We start from the raw sequence: 19,530 nt of genomic DNA, 5'->3' as shown, positions 1-19,530 counted from the left end.
AGTATATGCAAATTGCCATCATACAAACTGAGGCAGCAGACTGCCTCAGCAGACAGAATATTTGTGTCATTCTCAAAACTTTTGGCCACGACTGTAGTGTATGATATACCATTTTGAGTCTATACTTTTATCCAATATAAAAAACACAATTTCAGATTTTGCTACATAAGACTGATTTGAGCCGGTCGAAATCGCTCCACTATTTCCTGGTTGCTAAAATTCTAATATTTTGACTAATTTCAGTTTGTGGCAAAACAAGCAATGTATAGTGTAGAGAATCATTTTACCATCTAAAACGCGAAGCAAATTTTTTAAAATAACTAAAAATAGTGTATTTTCAGCTAAATGAAGCTGGTGTACAAAACCAACCGAAAGTAAAAGCCACAAAAACTAAACTTAAGAATGGAAGAATAGAAATAGCGCATATAGAACAGATATACCACATCTTAGACTTGCTTTCAGTGAGAATGACAGAACTATAACTCGCATTTCTATGGGAATTTGGTCAGGTCAGCCAAAAAGTTACATATTGTAGCTTTAATGTTCCCAATACTCACGTACAGACAACAAATACAGTCCCCTCGCATGCAATGAAGTGTGCCAAAAAGCATGGAATGACCAATTGAAACTGACAAGAGAGGCCTTTGACCATGTCGTAGGCAAATGTATGCAGCCGGTTGAGCTGAGGGCCTGTTGGGCAGAGCAACAGTGAACTAATCAGTACCTCCTGAGGACATACTTTTCCGGCTGGGCTGGGGCCCACGCCAGGTCTGTCCTTCCCAGCATGCCAGCTAATAAGATGCATGAAATTATATGATTAACCATCTGCATCCTTCAGCTGGGAGCCTGGGATCAGCCTGGGTACAGCACTCATTCCTTCCAAAGAAGCTGGACTCATGCTCCAGAATACATGGAATGTAGAATTCTTACTCATCTTTTTGTCAAGCAAACCCTTTTGTGGAAGGTAATAAGTAGCTCACAGACCACCTCGCATACTCAACAATATCGAGATATGTCAAGTTTCCTTGTAGGCCTATTTGGTGGGGAAACTGTGAAGCCAGCTGTATAGACTATTGCCTGTTTCTGTTTATTAAAGAATGTGAAACAATGTTGTGTCTGTTTTCTGCTTTTATTTAAATCATGCATAGCTGTTCTTAATATAGTCTAAAATAAATGTGTTCATATGTGACTCGTTTCAGCAAACTAGGCGTATTTCGTGCATCACTACTTCATAGGAGAAGTACATACATAGTTACCACCATGTATGTACTATTGTCAGGTGTAGTGAAAACAACAGTGAGGTGTAGTGGTACTGACCTGCATTGCCTTGAGTGGGGGGCCTCTGCTGACCACCGCTCCTGTGTAAGGAGGCCTGAGGGGGGGAGAGCATCCCGCTGTCACTCAGAGAAGCTGCGGCCTGGGCCAGGGCCTGGCTGCTCATGGATCCTCCTGGGTTGTAGGACATGGTATTCTGGTTGGAGACTGGCACTGCCACATGCATGGGGAAGTTCTGCTGGGGCAGCGCTGTGGGCTACAGGAGGGAAACACAGAGACATGAAGAGAATCAAAGACCTGGCGCTGGGCTGAGGGTCACACGGGGAAAGAGACGGCAGAGATGGCATCTGTGATGGTGCCACATCAATCACATTGGTATGGTTAACAGAGCAGTCCTATTAACTGATGGCAATGTTCCAAATCTAGGTTGATTGGATGCTGACATAAGCCTGTATAATATATAAATACTAATGTATAAAATGTACAGATGACCACTATATTTCTGTAAATGCACAAAACAATAATTTTGCTATTTAAAAAACATTACAGATCAAAACATGCACAATAGCAAGTGTCTTGTACCAGGTGTTCAGACTTGCATTGTAATAGTCAGCACTGCAGATCATCAACATTTCTTATTTTTATCCGGATAGTCTAATTGTGTTATTTCCCAAAATATACAGTTGAAGTCGGAAGTTTGGAGTCATTAAAACTCGTTTTTCGACCACTCCACAAATTTCTTGTTAACAAACTATAGTTTTCACAAGTCGGTTAGGACGTCTACTTTGTGCATGACACAAGTAATTTTTCCAACAATTGTTTACAGACAGATTATTTCACTTATAATTCACTGTATCACAATTCCAGTGGGTCAGAAGTTTACATACACTAAGTTGACTGTGCCTTTAAACATCTTGGAAAATTCCAGAAATGGCTTTAGAAGCTTCTGATAATTGACATCATAATTGGCTAATTGACATCATTTGAGTCATTTGGAGGTGTATCTGGGGATTTATTTCAAGGCCTACCTTCAAACTCAGTGCCTCTTTGCTTGACATCATGGGAAAATCAAAAGAAATTAGCCAAAAAATTGTTGACCTCCACAAGTCTGCTTCATCCTTGGGAGCAATTTCCAAACACCTGAAGGTACCGCGTTCATCTGTACAAGCAATAGTACGCAAGTATAAACACCATGGGACCACGCAGCCATCACACCGCTCAGGAAGGAGAAGTGTTGTGTCTCCTAAAGATGAGCGTACTTTGGTGCGAAAAGTACAAATCAATCCCAGAACAACAGCAAAGGACCTTGTGAAGATGCTGGAGGAAACAGATACAAAAGTATCTATATCCACAGTAAAACGAATCCTATATCGACATAACCTGAAAGGCCGCTCAGCAAGGAAGAAGCCACTGCTCCAAAACCGCCATAAAAAAGCCAGACCGGTTTGCAACTGCACATGGGGACAAAGATCATACTTTCTGGAGAAATTTCCTCTGGTCTGATGAAACAAAAATGGCCATAATGGCCATAAAGACCATCATTATGTTTGGAGGAAATAGGGGGAGGCTAGCAAGCCAAAGAACACCATCCCAAACGTGAAGCACGGGGGTGGCAGCATCATGTTGTGGGGGTGCTTTGCTGCAGGAGGGACTGGTGCACTTCACAAAATAGATGGCATCATGAGGCAGGAAAATGATGTGGATATATTGAAGAAACATCTCAAGACATCAGTCAGGAAGTTAAAGCTTGGTCGCAAATGACTCTTCCAAATGGACAATGACTCAAAGCATACGTCCAAAGTTGTGGCAAAAGGGCTTAAGGATAACAAAGTCAAGGTATTGGAGTGGCCATCACAAAGCCCTGACCTCAATCCTATAGAAAACTTGTGGGCAGAACTGAAAAAGCGTGTGCGAGCAAGGCGGCCTACAAATCTGACTCAGTTACACCAGCTCTGTCAGGAGGAATGGGACAAAATTCACCCAACTTATTGTGGGAAGCTTGTGGAAGGCTACCCGAAACGTTTGACCCAATTTAAACAATTTAAAGGCAATGCTACCAAATACTAATTAAGTGTATGTAAACTTCTGACCCACTGGGAATGTGATGAAAGAAGTAAAAGCGGAAATAAATCATTCTCTCTACTATTATTCTGACATTTCACATTCTTAAAATAAAGTGACCTAAGACAGGGAATTTTTACTAGGATTAAATGTCAGGAATTGTGAATAACTGAGTTTAAATGTATTCGGCTAAGTTGTATGTAAACTTCTGACTTCAACTGTAAATGCATTTTGGATCAAAACTCCATGTCAGTGCAGTGCAGTGCTGACAATCCAAATAGTTTGTGAGAGTAACTGGTGACAGTGAGACCACTCCATTCACAACATAGTCCAGTGAGGCAGTCAGTTAGTGATATTGTTAGTGTGTTAATTGCAAACAATGGTGCTCTCCATGTCAGAATTAGAGAGAAAAAAAACAGTTGAAGCACTATACTTTATGCAGGATTCTATGATTGCCACCCGCAATAAGATCACTATTGTCTTAAGGTAAAGCTCTGTGTAATTCCAGGGTACTTTGGTCACCTCTAGTCTGATAGTAGCTTGATGAAAGAGTGGAAAATAAACTGTGATAGTCCACTGATGTTGTGATTTGGCGAATACTTATTGAATTGCCCACGTGAATGGAGGACCCACTAAGATGAGAAACCAGGAGAGATCATACAATGAGCAAAGGGGAGGGAAGATAAAAAATGAATAAACTAATTATCCTCCCCCTCGCCAAATGATCCAGGCACTGAAAGAGATTCAATCTGCTTGGGGGTGAAAATTGGGTTTTGGGAAAAAACACATAAATCACCAAAGCTACAGAACCAGTCAATATTTAAGCCAGTGGAGGAATCTTCCTCTTTTTTTCAGGGGGAAATTTGTCTTTTATAATAAAGAAGCTTCTCCTCCACAATAACAAAAATGCACTTTCCTTTTCTTATAGTTTTCAATATGATCTTCCCAATAGAGCTTTAAAAAGGTTCAACCTGTCATAACAATGTGATCTTATCAGGGTGTGCCAAAATATAAGTTGCAGAACAAATCAACAAAATAAACAAATACACTTCCAATGAACAGAAAAAAGGTTATGCTTGAATAGTCCATGTTTGCTTATAGTAGTTGACAGAGGTTGCAGGTTGGGATAATTAAAAAAAGAAGAAAAAGTAAAACCAAAAGAAGGTCAAAATCCTTTGTGCCACAAAGCCAAGCAGCAAAATCATTGCATTTACTTACGATTTTATGATTTCTCATCATATTATCAAACTCCTCATTAATTTTTTTATACTTTTCTTCTGTGTGAGGGGTGAGGACATATGAGGCATCAGGGTCCGGGCTATCACAGCCTCTGTGTTCTTTCTTGTTTAGCGCCTGTAGTGAACATCAACATAAAAACAGGAATCAACACAAAATGGCAGGAGAGGGAAAAAGTACTTACACCACAGCGCTTGTACATTAAATCACTCTCTTCGCTTAGTTTGCCGAAACGGTCGTCCATGAGGGGGCTGTGCCCAAAACAGTCATCTGGATCAGGACTGGCACACAGGTCATTATGGCCTTTGTTTCTTAATTTCTGAAATAAAATTGCACAATTCACACATACAATATATACTGCAGGATACTCAGTCTACTACCACATGACCCTCTGTCTAGGTAGGTTATAATACACCTCTACAAACCTGTTCCCATAACAAAACATGAACAAAAATACTAACATAAATAAAAGGCATCATTCAAGTTAAGACACTAATTAATTGAATACATATGACAGATATTAAATGACTTGTAATACATCAATTATAATACACCTGCCTTCACATGTACATTTATACATTTTCAAAAAATATTTGAATTCATTTGTTATTTTTTTGGCTTGCCAGTGTGCTGGTATGAGCAGGGAACGGGTGAATACTGTCTTCCTATGCAATGGTTAACAATGATAGGCAAATTGAAATGTCAACCCTTATCCTTTCATCCTTTAGAGACCATCACAAAATAAACTAAATATTTCTCTGCACTCCTCTCCCTGCACTCCCTCCCTCTCTTTCTCCTCTCAACCTCTACCCCACCCCCCTTCTCTCTCTCTCTATCTTCCCCCTCTCTTGCTGCATGTGTGTGTTTCAATGCATATTTCATTATCTTTCAGTTATCATAAGCCACCCAGCTGGAAGACACCCCGGTATAAGAGGATCCCACAGAGCAGCAGTTTAAAACATTGCAGACGATAATTCAGCATGGCTGCCACTCATGGGATTTTATCAATGTTAAGTAATGTAGGAAATAAAATGGATTACTATACTGTATGTGGTCAAATATGCTTATTAGAGCATGAAATGGAGTGATTATTGTAAGAGTAAAGAGCACACAGTATGGTGTGATATATGAGCTTTATTTTACCTCTTAAAAGGACTGCACACTATCAAATTAACTAAATAAAAACAGTGAAACTGTGTTGTGCTTGTTATAACTTTCTTTCAAAGGAGCGGTTCTCTCCGCTTTGTGAAAACTATGAATGATGGTGGTAACGAGAACCCCTGACAGCACGTGACAGCATGTGATATCAAGCCAGTCAGAGAACATCAAGTTTGATTTATATATGTGCTGTTCAGGTTCCCCTATCAGGCTGGTGCAGGCCCAGAGCGGTGACCTACCCTGTCTCTGGGCTGTCTCTGAGCCGGATGTCTACAGCAGTCACTGACTCCTCTGGATGGAGGGGTCACAGTGTGAGGGAGAGGAGTAGGACTCAAAGGCACTAATGAGCCCTTCGTCTCTGCCTCCATCTCCATTATCTTGGAGGTGCAGAAGGTAACGCTGGTGTGTGTGTGGGTGTTCATGGGCGTTGCAGCAGCAGCTGGCATCTGCTGACAGCTCTCTGACAGTACAGTGGTGTTTGGGCTGATCTCCATCTAACAACATGTCTTTCCCAGCCGTGCTTACAGTAACTGGGTCATCCACGAAAAGAGTGCCTTTTGCGTCCCTTTGATATTTTAAGTATTGTGCACCAATATTGAACAAAGCCTGTTATATTAAATTACTGTAAGTGCCCTTTAATATAGACCACATGGTGAATTCAATAAATGTGATTTTTTTATATGAATAAAAGCATTTAAGATGAAATCTTCAACCCTATTATGGTCAACCCTGTTACTTTATTTGGCACTTAATAGACACTTACTATAGTAATTTGAGATGGGAAAACATGTTTTTTCTATGAAGTTTAACATGTGCTGTTTATGACAGAATGTTAACATTTTGTGAAACCTAAAAAATTTGATGACCAAGTTACACTTCTTAAAAGGCGCCGATTTGGTGGAAGGACCCAGATCCTAACATGCTGACAAGCTCTGTATGACACACTACTGTCGGATTTCCTAGGATTGAAATGTGAAACTTTAATGGTTTTCAATGATTTCCTACTATACAATGTATATGTCTACCAAGGCTCAGTTTACTCTAACTTTTACAAACGTACCAGTACTGAATCAAACTACAGCTATTGTATGCAGTAATCCTGTGCCTATGAACCAGAGTTATACTGTTAGCACTGAGGCGGTGTGCCCTAGTAGGAAGTCCACTGTGTGAAGCTCACCCTGATCAAACATAAATAACATAAGCATGTCTACATCTGATAAGCTTCCCAGTAAAGAAATAAAAACAATCAAGCATCCCAAAAAAGTGCGAAAAATAGCCGACATTAAAATATGTAGGCTAAGAAACAAGGTTCATGAAATCAATAACTTGCTAGTAACAGATGACATTCATATTCTGACTACCGTAATTTTCGGACTATAAGCCGCAACTTTTTTTCCCAGGCTTTGAACCTCGTGGCTTAAACAATGACGCGGCTAATATATGGATTTTTCCCACTTTCAAATATTTTTTCTACAAAAAAACACATTCTGTGACGTACTCAGTTTTTTGGCGGCATGAAGCTTTCATTAGACCAATGAAATTGCCAAACAGGTTAAGGTCAAACAACTTTTTTGTTTACTGTTTAGATTAAATCGAGCGCTCTCAAACTTCCCATCATTCTGATTACGGTAGTCATTTTGTCACCCTCATCATGGCAAAGACACGGAGAAATGCATATGATGCAGCATTCAAGTTGAAGGCGATTGATCTGGCTGTTGGAAAAGGAAATAGAGCTGCTGCACGGGAGCTTGGTCTTAATGAGTCGATGACAAGCCGTGTTTCGTTAAAGCCTATTTATTTTTTGTTACAAGCCGTGTTTCGTTAAAGCCTATTTATTTTTGTTACAAGCCGTGTTTCGTTAAAGCCTATTTATTTTTGTTACAAGCTGTGTTTCGTTAAAGCCTGTGTAAAGTTCATTTGTTTCAATGTACTGGTAGGCACCTGCGGCTTATAGACATGTGCAGCTTATTTATGTTCAAAATAATATTTTATTTTAAATTCAGTGGGTGCGGCTCATATTCAGGTGCGCTCAATAGTCCGGAAATTACGGTATATCTGAAACTCACTTATATAATACCTTTGATGATACAGTGGTAGAAATACATGGTTATAACATCTACAGAAAAGACAGAAATGCCAATGGGCTGGTGATGCGGGTCTATAGTCAGAACCACATTACCGTAAAGAGAGGATCTCATGTTAAATACTGTTGAAGTAATATGGCTACAGGTTCATCTGCCTCACCTAAAGCCTTGTGGGAAGCTGCTATAGACCACCAAGACCACCAAGTGTTAACAATCAGTATCTGGATGATATGTGTGAAAAGCTTGTTAATGTATGTGATATCAACAGCGAGCTTTGGAACACCTTCAATGACATTTTGGGCAAAAAGGCAAACTCATCTCCATCAGATGGCTCATAAATCAAAAAACCCACTGATATTGCCAACTACTTTAATGATTTTTTCATTTTCAAGATTAGCAAACTCAGACATGATATGCCATCAACAAACGCTGACACTTCACATGAAAGTATAACTGACCAAATTATGAAAGACAAGCATTGTAAATTTCAATTCCATAAAGTGAGTGTGGAAGAGGTGAAAATAATTGCAGACGATATTGCCACTCCTATTTGCCATATCTTCAATCTAAGCCTAATAGAAAGTGTGTGCCCTCAGGCCTAGAGGGAAGCAAAAGTCATTCCGCTACCCATGAATAGTAAAACCCCCCTTTACTGGCTCAAATAGCCAACCAGTCCGCCTGTTACCAACCCTTAGTAAACTTTTGGATAAAATTGTGTTTGACCAGATACAATACTATTTTACAGTAAACAAATTGACAACAGACTTTCAGCGCAATTATAGGAAAGGACTTTCAACAAGCATGGCACTTACACAAATGACTGATGATTGGCTGAGAGAAATTGGTGCTGAAAAGATTGTGGGGGCTGTTTTGTTGACTTCAGTGAGGCTTTTCAGTGAGGCTTTTGACATTATTGATCATAGTCTGCGGCTGGAAAAACGTATGTGTTATGGCTTTATACCCCCTGCTATATTGTGGATAAAGAGTTACCTGTCTAACATAACACAGAGGGTGTTCTTTAATGGAAGCCTCTCCAACATAATCCAGGTAGAATCAGGAATTCCCCAGGGCAGCTGTCTAGGCCCCTTACTTTTTAAAATCTTTGAGTAAAGCCAGTGTATCTACTGTATGTATGCGGATGACTCAACACTATACACGTCAGCTACTTCAGCGAATTGAAATGACTGCAACACTTCACAAAGAGCTGCAGTTAGTTTCAGAGTGGGTGGCAAACAGTTAGTTAGACCTAAATATTTAAAAAACTAAAAGCATTGTATTTGGGAAAACCATTCACTAAACCCTAAATCTTGTAATGAATAACGTGGAAATTCAGCAAGTTGAGGTGGCTAAACATACAACAGTAGCTAAGATGGGGAGAAGTCTGTCCATAATAAAGCGCTGCTCTGTCTTCTTAACAACACTATCAACAAAGGCCTTAGTTTTGTCGCACCTGGACCACTGTTTAGTCATGTGGTCAGGTGGCACAAAGAGGGACTTAGGAAAATTACAATTGGCTCAGGACAGGGCAGCACAGCTGGCCCTTAAATGTACACGGAGAGCTAACATTAATAATATGCATGTCAATCTCTCATGGCTCAAAGTGGAGGAGAGATTGACTTCATCACTACTTGTTTTTGTAAGAAGTGTTGACAAGCTGAATGCACCGAGCTGTCTGTTTAAACTACTAGCACACAGCAATGCATACCCCACAAGACATGCCACCAGAGGTCTCTTCACAATCCCCAACTCCAGAACAGACTATGGGGGGTGCACGATACTACATAGAGCCATGGCTACATGGAACTCTATTCCACATCAGGTAAATGATGTAAGCAGTAGAATCAGAAGATTAAAAATATTAATATACACCTTATGGAACAGCAGGGACTGTGAAGAGGCACACACACACAGGTACAGACACACGCATAAGCACACACACACTAGCACACATACTCTACACACACGTAATATTGTTATATGGTGGTATTATACATTTTGTATTGTAGATATGTAGTGGTGTAATACTGTTATATGATGTACTGTTTAATCTTTTGTTTTATGTGTGATGTAAGTGCCTTAATGTGTTTGGACCCCAGTAAGAGTAGCTGCTGCCTTAATAATATAAATACAAACTATACACTCTACTCTAGCTTAAACACTTGATGAAACAGTGTATGGGCTAAAATCTGAAGCAGGGGAACTCGGAAAAGCACCTACATCTTAATATCAGTCATATCTGTCTGATAATGTTACCGGGGATAGAGAGATGAATGATACACAACATGTGTAAATGTGCATTTAGATCCACTAGTGTTTGGTGTGGTACAGGGCCGGGGCATTCTTCTCATTCGAAGAAAACGCCTTCCTGGTTCATTTCCTGTTTACTGTGGCTGCTCTTCAGTTAGGCTCCTGTTAAGGCTATGTTTACCAGGGAAACTATGCACTTTCTCCGCCAGACTGCCACAGATCTGATCAGGACCTGCAAATTAAAGTCCAAACCTGCTCATTATGGGAATAGCTGGGTAGGGCTGGCCGGCCATGGCTATGTGAGATGGGCAGGGCCGCAGGCAGCACTTCCATCCAGCCGCACCCTCTGCCCCTGGCCCCGTGCCCTGCTAGCCACTCAGGGAGGGGCCAGAGTGGAAACATCCAGTGCCAGGGACACTCAGCATTCAGAACAAACCATGGAACATATTGCACTGAGACTAAACAACACAAAGCCCAACAGCAAGTGCTCATATCTAGGTAATTGATTTCATAAGTCAATATTGATCTCTGTGATCTAAGATTAATTGAAATTAAACATTATGACAGCATATAATGTATTCATGCCTAAGAAAGAGTGAAGAGTGACAGATTTCCTCTCCGAGGTACTCCTAGCTGAGCACGTTAAGGAGTGAAGGTCTGGGACAGCACGGCAGTAATTCCTCCTTAAATGACTTGGCATGTTTTGGGTGTCCCACAGACGCTGCCCGCAGCTCCCAGTAAATGGATCACTAAATCAGCACATGGCCAAACAGGTGTCTCTCTCCCAAACACCTGTCAGGCCCTGGCTCCCCAGCCCGGCCAATCACACACAGCCTCACACTGACATGGCCTTAGAAGGGGCCACATGGAACCCCGAAGGCCATCAGACATCACTCAACCCAAGGTTTTACTCTATACTATTGGTTCAGTAATACATACAAACATTTACATAAAAACACTCTTGTGAGATAAACAAAACAAAACCAACCAACGCTGAATTATGGTAAACAAAATTCAAAATTAAAGTTGTGTTCGTTCTATTCCATTTCTTCCTTTCTATTCCTATTCCTTCTATAGTTCAGAAATTCACTTTCAAAGGTCATATCATACTGTGACATTTTCTGTATTTTGAAAGTTCAATATCTTGAAAACTTGATTGCTGACATGAAAAACATTTAGGGACTGTATCAATAGTGGACTAACGAAACAAATACCAAAAGTATTTTAAGAAAGCAAAGCTGGAGGGGTGTGAATACAGTAGAACTTATAGGGCTTTTCAACAACAACATTTATATTGGAGGGTGGGTGGTGAGTCTGTCTGTATACGGGGCTGCAGATGGAGAGTAGTGATGATTGAACTTGTGTAATCTGTTCACAAGGCCCATGGAGGCTCATAAAGAGCAGTGGGAACCAGGCCACCAGATATTTTCTCACAGCCATCCAGACCTGGATTGCTAGAAATTTGGCTCTATACACCAAACATTTGAATCTGGATGTCTGACGTCAAACCAGCAGGGCATCATAGTGAGTGTGTGAGTGTAATGTTAAAAGAACAGGCTTTTTTCTGATGTTCCGAAAGTGAGAGAGGCCTTGAAATGTGTCTGTTCACTCATAGTACTGTATGCCCAACCCCCATACTGATGATAACATCTACAGTATCACTCATCTCCTCCAGAGCAACTGTTGTTCATTTAGATGAAACTTACAAACGCAAGAGTATGATCTATTGAAGCAGTGTGTCTATTGTACTTTATATAGAAAATAATTATGTTTTCAAATTATGTTAGAATGGAGCTATCCATTCTATCTCTATGTCAGGTAAGGTAAGTGACTGTTGTGGGTGGGGGGGGGGATTTTTGCCATGATGCTCCTGTACTGCCAGCGCCTGAGTGATTGAAGTGGGGAGAAAAGGGCATGGCTTGAGTGGCTGGGGTCCCGGATGATCTTCTTGGCCTTCCTTCGACACCTGGTACTGTAGGTGTCCTGTAGGTGTCCTGCAATGTGCACCCAACAGCTGCACGTATCACCCTCTGAAGCGCCCGTCTGTCTGCGGCGGTGGAGTTGCCGTACCAGGCTGTGATGCAGCCCGACAGTATGTTCTCGATGGTGCTCCTGTAGAACACTGTGAAGATCCTCGAGGACAGGCCATATTTCTTCAGTATTCTGAGGTTGAAGAGTCGCTATCGTGCCTTCACCACGGTGTCCGTGTGGTTAGACCATTTCAGCTCCTCTGAGATGTGGACGCATGGGAATTGTTATTGACCGTCTCCACGATGAGGATGAGGATGGGGACATGTCGAGCCTGGGTCCTCCTGAAGTCCACAATCAGCTCCTTTGTTTTGCTAATTTTGAGGGAGAGGTTGTTTACCTAGCACCACGCCATCACAGTGCCTTCCTCCTCCCTGTAGGCTGTCTCGTCATTGTTGGTGATCAGGCCTACTACTGTCGTGTCTTCAGCAAACTTGATGGTAGAGTTTGAACTGTGTGAGGCCACGCAGTCGTGGGTATACAGGAAATACAGGAGTGGACTGAGGATGTACCCTTGTGGGGCCCCCATGTTGAGAATCAGTGTCGAGTAGGTATTGTTGCCTACCTTGACCACCGGAACTTCACTCTTGAGTCTTTGTTTGTAGGCGTGGAGAAGCAAGATGGAGTCATGGTCGGATTTGCCGAAAGGAGGATGGGAGAGGGCCTTATACCCGTGGCGAAAAGTCTTGTAGCAGTGGTCAAGAGTAGAATTTTTGCGGTTCACTCTAATGTACTTGTCCTCTTGCTCAGTTGTGCACTGGGGCCTCCCACTCCTCTTTCTATTCTGGTTAGAGTCAGTTTGTGCTGTTCTGTGAAGGGAGTAGTACCCAGCCTTGTACAAGATCTTCAGTTTCTTGGCAATTTCTCGCATGGATAGCCTTCATTTCTCAGAACAAGAATAGACTGATGAGTTTCAGATGGAAGTTATTTGTTTCTGGTCATTTTGAGCCTGTAATCGAACCCACAAATGCTGATGCTCCAGAAACTCAACTAGTCTAAAGAAGGCCAGTTGTATTGCTTCTTTAATCAGGACAACAGTTTTCAGCTGTGCTAACATAATTGCAAAAAGGTTTCCTAATGATCAATTAGACTTTTAAAATCATAAACTTGGATTAGCTAACACAACGTGCCATTTGAACACAGGAATGATGGTTGCTTATAATTATAGAATATTTAGATATTCCATAAAAAAATCTGCCGTTTCCAGCTAAAATAGTAATTTACAACGTTAAGAAGGTCTACACTGTATTTCTGATCAATTTGATGTTATTTTAATGGACAAAAAAAAAAGTTTTTCTTTCAAAAACAAGGACATTTCTAAGTGACCCCAAACTTTTGAACGGTAGTGTACATACAGTGGGGGGGAAAAGTATTTGATCCCCTGCTGATTTTGTATGTTTGCCCACTGATAAAGAAAGGATCAGTCTATAATTTTAATGGTAGGTTTATTTGAACAGTGAGAGACAGAATAACAACAAAAAATCCAGAAAAACAAATGTCAAAAAATTGTATAAATTCATTTGCATTTTAATGAGGGAAATAAGTATTTGACCCCCTCTCAATCAGAAAGATTTCTGGATCCCAGGTGTCTTTTATACAGATAACGAGCTGAGATTAGGAGCACACTCTTAAAGGGAGTGCTCCTAACCGCAGCTTGTTACCTGTAAAAAAGACACATGTCCAGAGAAGCAATCAATCAGATTCCAAACTCTCCACCATGGCCAAGACCAAAGAGCTCTCCAAGGATGTCAGGGACAAGATTGTAGACCTACACAAGGCTGGAATGGGCTACAATACCATCGCCAAGCAGCTTGGTGAGAAGGTGACAACATTTAGTGCGATTATTCGCAATTGGAGAAACACAAAAGAAATGTCAATATCCCTCGGCCTGGGGCTCCATGCAAGATCTCACATCGTGGGGTTGCAATGATCATGAGAACGGTAAGGAATCAGCCCAGAACTACACGGGAGGATCTTGTCAATGATCTCAAGGCAGCTGGGACCATTGTCACCAAGAAAACAATTGGTAACACACTACGCCGTGAAGGACTGAAATCCTGCAGCGCCCGCAAGGTCCCCCTGCTCAGGAATACATATAGATGCCCGTCTGCCAATGAACATCTGAATGATTCAGAGGACAACTGGTGAAAGTGTTAAGGTTAGATGAGACCAAAATGGAGCTCTTTGGCATCAACTCAACTCACCGTGTTTGGAGGAGGAGGAATGCTGCCTATGACCCCAAGAACACCATCTCCACCGTCAAACATGGAGGTGGAAACATTATGCTTTGGGGGTGTTTTTCTGCTAAGGGGACAGGACAACTTCACCGCATCATTTGACGGGGCCATGTACTGTCAAATCTTGGGTGAGAACCTCCTTCCCTCAGCCAGGGCATTGAAAATGGGTCGTGGATGGGTATTCCAGCATGACAATGACCCAAAACACACGGCCAAGGCAAAAAAGGAGTGGCTCAAGAAGAAGCACATTAAAGTCCTGGAGTGGCCTAGCCTGTTTACAGACCTTAATCCCATAGAAAATCTGTGGAGGGAGCTGAAGGTTCGAGTTGCCAAACGTCAGCCTCGAAACCTTAATGACTTGGAGAAGATCTGCAAAGAGGAGTGGGACAAAATCCCTCCTGAGATGTGTGCAAACCTGGTGGCCAACAACAAGAAACGTCTGACCTCTGTGATTGCCAACAAGGGTTTTGCCACCAAGTACTAAGTCATGTTTTGCAGAGGGGTCAAATACTTATTTCCCTCATTAAAATGGAAATCATTTTATAACATTTTTGACATGCGTTCTTCTGGATTTTTTGGTTGTTATTCTGTCTCTCACTGTTCAGATAAACCTACCATTAAAATTATAGACTGATCATTTCTTTGTAAGTGGGCAAACGTACAAAATCAGCAGGGGATCAAATACTTTTTTCCCCCACTGTATTATGTAAGAAATAATACATAAAAAAATAAAATACTGCAAAGTTTCCTAAGGACTAGAAGCGAGGCGGCCTTCTCTGTCAGCGCCATCTTGCTCGAGACGAGGCAAGGTGCCTGCTGTCGACGCCATCTTAGCCAAATATAGTGTTCCATTTAGATCTATGCTTATGTCACAGAAAATAAACATGACTGTTACACTAAAAAGACTGAACTTTTCTTTTTTGATTGGATGATTTAACCCCAAACGCAGAGTTTATATCATAGCCCCATTTACATTGAACCTTTAAGAAAACATAATTTAATGAGTTAAAGATAAAGTGGAGCCAAACTGTTGCGTAAGCCACCTACCATACCTGCTTCTTGTGAAGCACTTTCACTGAAATGGGCCTAAGCAATTTCAGCACAGTCTGCCTTAGATGGAACACCATTACACTCCAATGCCCCCCGCTTGTGTCAAGAGCTTTTTACATCTCACTTATTCATGTACTGAATGTGAATAAAAGGGAGTTTGGAAGTAGACAGTAAATGTCATTACAAAAGCCAAACTTCTCAAATGTGGGGAGAAGGCAGGTTGTGGCTGAACTGTCAGTGTCTTCCAGTCGTAGCCATATAGAACACACACCAAAATAATGCTTTAAGAGCCATTATAATTTGATTATAGTCTATATAAATAATGTATATTTTAACTATTTTTGCTTCTGCAGTGTTCCTCACCTCATTTCAACTGTGTCCCCACCTTGCTCCCCCTGCAGTGTTGTGAATTCGCTGTTGTGCCCGTTGCCGCACTAAGCAAGGTAGCGTGCTAATCCTCATGACATCACCATTGTGTCCGGCCCGTTCCATCTAATGTGGTTATCAAAGGGCCTCTTTGAGTGTGAACACAGTTGAAAATCAGCATGGGGAGGCGGCTGATAGCAAGGCTTTTATCTGCTCACAAATATTTTTGCTTTTATATAACATCTTAAGAGACAAGTCTTTCACTGTGAGCATGTTCCCATTTTTCCTTTGGTGATGTAGATTTCACTTGAGGGGGAAAAGGGTATGTTGGTTGTTCTCGTGAAGTCTCCAGCTAGTGGCTGTATGTACTGTATGCCATTACCGAGGGCCCTAACAGCTTCTCCTTTCTATACACTGGCAATGGTCATATTACTGGTCTGGGAGTATGGGAGTAGGGAGGGCTAGATAAGGAAATTGGTTTTGATTCCCAGACATATCTGGTTTAATCTCATGACCATTCCACATCATCAGTGATCTAACTGATATCAGGATATGACCCCATGCATGTCCTTCCTCTCCTTCAGCCCATTGTCTGACAGGAAATACAGCAGGAGGTGGTCCTTCTCAGTTGTACAGGACAGACTGTGTTTTGTTAGGTTATTATGACCGGACTGCAGCTGTTTGGAAAACAATATATCCTAAAGTCTGATCCTCTCCAAAAACAGGACAATGGTGAGACCACGGTTAGCTCCGAGCTGATACACCAAACAGAGTAAGACATGCAGATATAAAAGTAGAGTAATCCTGACTGAGCTGTGGTCTGCGTGTCCCTAAAGGACAGACAGGGAGGAGAAAGCCTCTGTCTCAGGTCAGCTCAATTTACAGTAGAGCAGAAAATGATTGTGGTTGACTGGCTAGATTGTCACTTTGATAAATATAGCCGCTATATTATTGAGTAAGAATAAATTGCACAGCAGAGAGCAATACCATTCCCTCCGAGAGACAGGCAGCTGCTCAGAGACTTTGTTGAATAACGGACGTGGCAAAGATATTAGTTGCCACAGTCAAAGAGAACATACTTTCAATCAGTGGCTTGGATATTTTCAGACAATTTAGTCAACTGGGAATTGAAGTCCAAATTGAGGATAAAGGCATCTCAATGTCATCATTATCTACATCTTTAAAAGATTGGGAACAAATGAGACGAACACGTTCCATTACATCCAACTAGACATCTATAGAGCACCATGTGGGTATATTTTAGATGAGAAGAAATTACATTATAGATAAAAAGAGAATCAACCATTCACCAAACAAACTATTACTACTACAAGAAGTTCACTTAACATCTTTTTCCCTGCTCCCACCTCCCTCCCCCGCTCTCTAATTCTCAACCTCTCTCTCTCTCCCTGTCTCCCTCTTCCTGCACCCACAGAGTGGATCATTAGCTGTCAGAGCCCTTGAAACCAAACCCCCGCCCTCAACTCCCATACTTGCTCACCTTTAAAATATTCATAAGGACAATTAGGAGTTCCAAAAAGGCGGGCGTAGAGAGCTGGGGCGGGTGTGGAGGGCTGGGGCGGGCGTGGACGGCAGGGGGCGCACAGCGGAGGGAGAGGGCAGGATATGCCAGCAGGAAGTATGTTCTGCAACACTCTATACCCAGACCACAGACCTGGCCTCATTAATCTGAGCCACAGCACCCCTCCCTCCCTCCCTTCCCACCCACCTCCTCACTAAGCTAGGCAAGGCAGGGGAGGGTGGTATGATGCCAGCTAACCCCTCTCCTTCTCCTCCCAACTGGCTGTGCTCTGCTTTGTCCTCACCCCTGGGTAGAGGGGTAGGTCTCACACTGCCCATGGTGAGACGGACGGACTGACGGACGGACGGGGGCAAGCTGATTGTTGCCCAACGGAGCTAACATACAGAAGCCGTTCTATGTGAAATAAGGGTCACATTTCTGTTACAGGGACCACAAGGTCAGTAGAGAACATGCGGGTGGGCTCATGGTTTGGCCTTCATCTTAATCATCAACATTGTTCCTCTGTTCATATTGGTCACTGTGGTCTCTCATGTCAGCTATACAATAGACAGTAAACACAAACTTGGCAAGGGCGCTCCAATGGTGGCATGACTGTCATTAAAGTACACTATATAAACTCAGCAAAAAAAGAAACGTCCTCTCACTGTCAACTGCGTTTATTTTCAGCAAACTTAACATGTGTAAATATTTTTATGAACATAACAAGACGCAACAACTGAGACATAAACTGAACAAGTTCCACAGACATGTGACTAACAGAAATGTAATAACGTTACCCTGAACAAAGGGGGGGGGTCAAAATCAAAAGTAACAGTCAGTATCTGTTGTGGCCACCAGCTGCATTAAGTACTGCAGTTGCTCTTCTCCTCATGGACTGCATCAGATTTGCCAGTTCTTGCTGTGAGATGTTACCCTACTCTTCCACCGAGGCACCTGCAAGTTCCATGACATTTCTGGGGGGAATGGCCCTAGCCCTCTGATCCAACAGGTCCCAGACGTGCTCAATGGGATTGAGATCCGGGCTCTTTGCTGGCCATGGCAGAACACTGACATTCCTGTCTTGCAGGAAATCACACACAGAACGAGCAGTATGGCTGGTGGCATTGTCATGCTGGAGGGTCATGTCAGGATGAGCCTGCAGGAAGGGTACCATATGAGGGAGGAGGATGTCTTCCCTGTAACGCACAGCATTGAGATTGCCTGCAATGACAACAAGCTCAGTCCGATGATGCTGTGACACACTGTCCCAGACCATGACGGACCCTCCACCTCCAAATCGATCCCGCTCCAGAGTACAGGCCTCGGTGTAACGCTCATTCCTTTGAAGATAAACGCAAATCCGACCATCACCCCATGTGAGACAAAACCGCGACTCGTCAGTGAAGAGCACTTTTTACCAGTCCTGTCTGGTCCAGCGACGGTGGGTTTGTGCCCATAGGCGGCGTTGTTGCCAGTGATGTCTGGTGAGGACCTGCCTTACAACAGGCCTACAAGCCCAGTCCAGCCTCTCTCAGCCTACAATCCCTCCATCTGAGCACTGATGGAGGGATTGTGCGTTCCTGATGTAACTTGGGAAGTTGTTCACGCAGATGAGCAGTGATCCTGGGCATCTTTCTTTTGGTGTTTTTCAGAGTCAGTAGAAAGGCCTCTAAGTTTTCATAACTGTGAACTTAATTGCCTACCGTCTGTAAGCTGTTAGTGTCTTAACGACAGTCCCACAGGTGCATGTTCATTAATTGTTTATGGTTCATTGAACAGTGTTTAAACCCTTTCCATTTAAGATCTCTGAAGTTATTTGGGTTTTTATGAATTATCTTTGAAAGACAGGGTCCTGAAAAAGTGACATTTCTTTTTTTGCTGAGTTTAAATACAAAAGTACGTGGACACCATTTCAAATTAGTGGATTCGGAGAAACAACGGCTCAGCTGTGTAGTGGTAGGCCACACAAGCTCACAGAACGGGACCACCAAGTGCTGAAGCATAAAGCATAAAAAATTGTCTGTTGCAACACTCACTACTGAGTTCCAAACTGCCTCTGGAAGCAACATAAGCAGAAGAACTGTTCGTTGGGAGCTTCATGAAATGGGTTTCCATGGCTGAGCAGCCGCACACAAGCCTAAGATCACCGGGCGCAATGCCAAGCAGAGGTTGGAGTGGTGTAAAGCTTGCCGCCATTGGACTCTGGAGCAGTGGAAACGCGTTCTCTTGAGTGATTAATCACGTTTCACCATCTGGCAGTCTGACG

The 19,530-nt window shown here is 42.3% G+C and overlaps 1 protein-coding gene across 7 annotated transcripts in view; it reads right to left on the bottom strand.

The window, feature by feature from the left end:
* LOC115151980 (myocyte-specific enhancer factor 2A) overlaps window positions 1-19,530 on the bottom strand; it is a 130,918-nt gene that overhangs the window by 29,394 nt on the left and 81,994 nt on the right. For 4 of the 7 annotated variants that reach the window (XM_029696371.1, XM_029696373.1, XM_029696374.1 and 1 more), the window contains exons 5-6: window positions 4,757-4,891; window positions 1,318-1,531 (exon numbers count right to left, since the gene is read on the bottom strand). In XM_029696371.1, coding sequence (XP_029552231.1) covers window positions 1,318-1,531; window positions 4,757-4,891 — 349 coding nt within the window. Of the gene's footprint in view, window positions 1-1,317; window positions 1,532-4,554; window positions 4,690-4,756; window positions 4,892-19,530 lie in introns of all 7 variants that reach the window. The other 3 variants (XM_029696372.1, XM_029696375.1, XM_029696377.1) reach the window with 1 other exon arrangement.

The sequence above is a fragment of the Salmo trutta genome, chromosome 17 (genome assembly GCF_901001165.1).
Source record: "Salmo trutta chromosome 17, fSalTru1.1, whole genome shotgun sequence".
Lineage (NCBI taxonomy): Eukaryota > Metazoa > Chordata > Actinopteri > Salmoniformes > Salmonidae > Salmo > Salmo trutta.
This window is presented reverse-complemented; position numbering and strand designations above follow the sequence as displayed.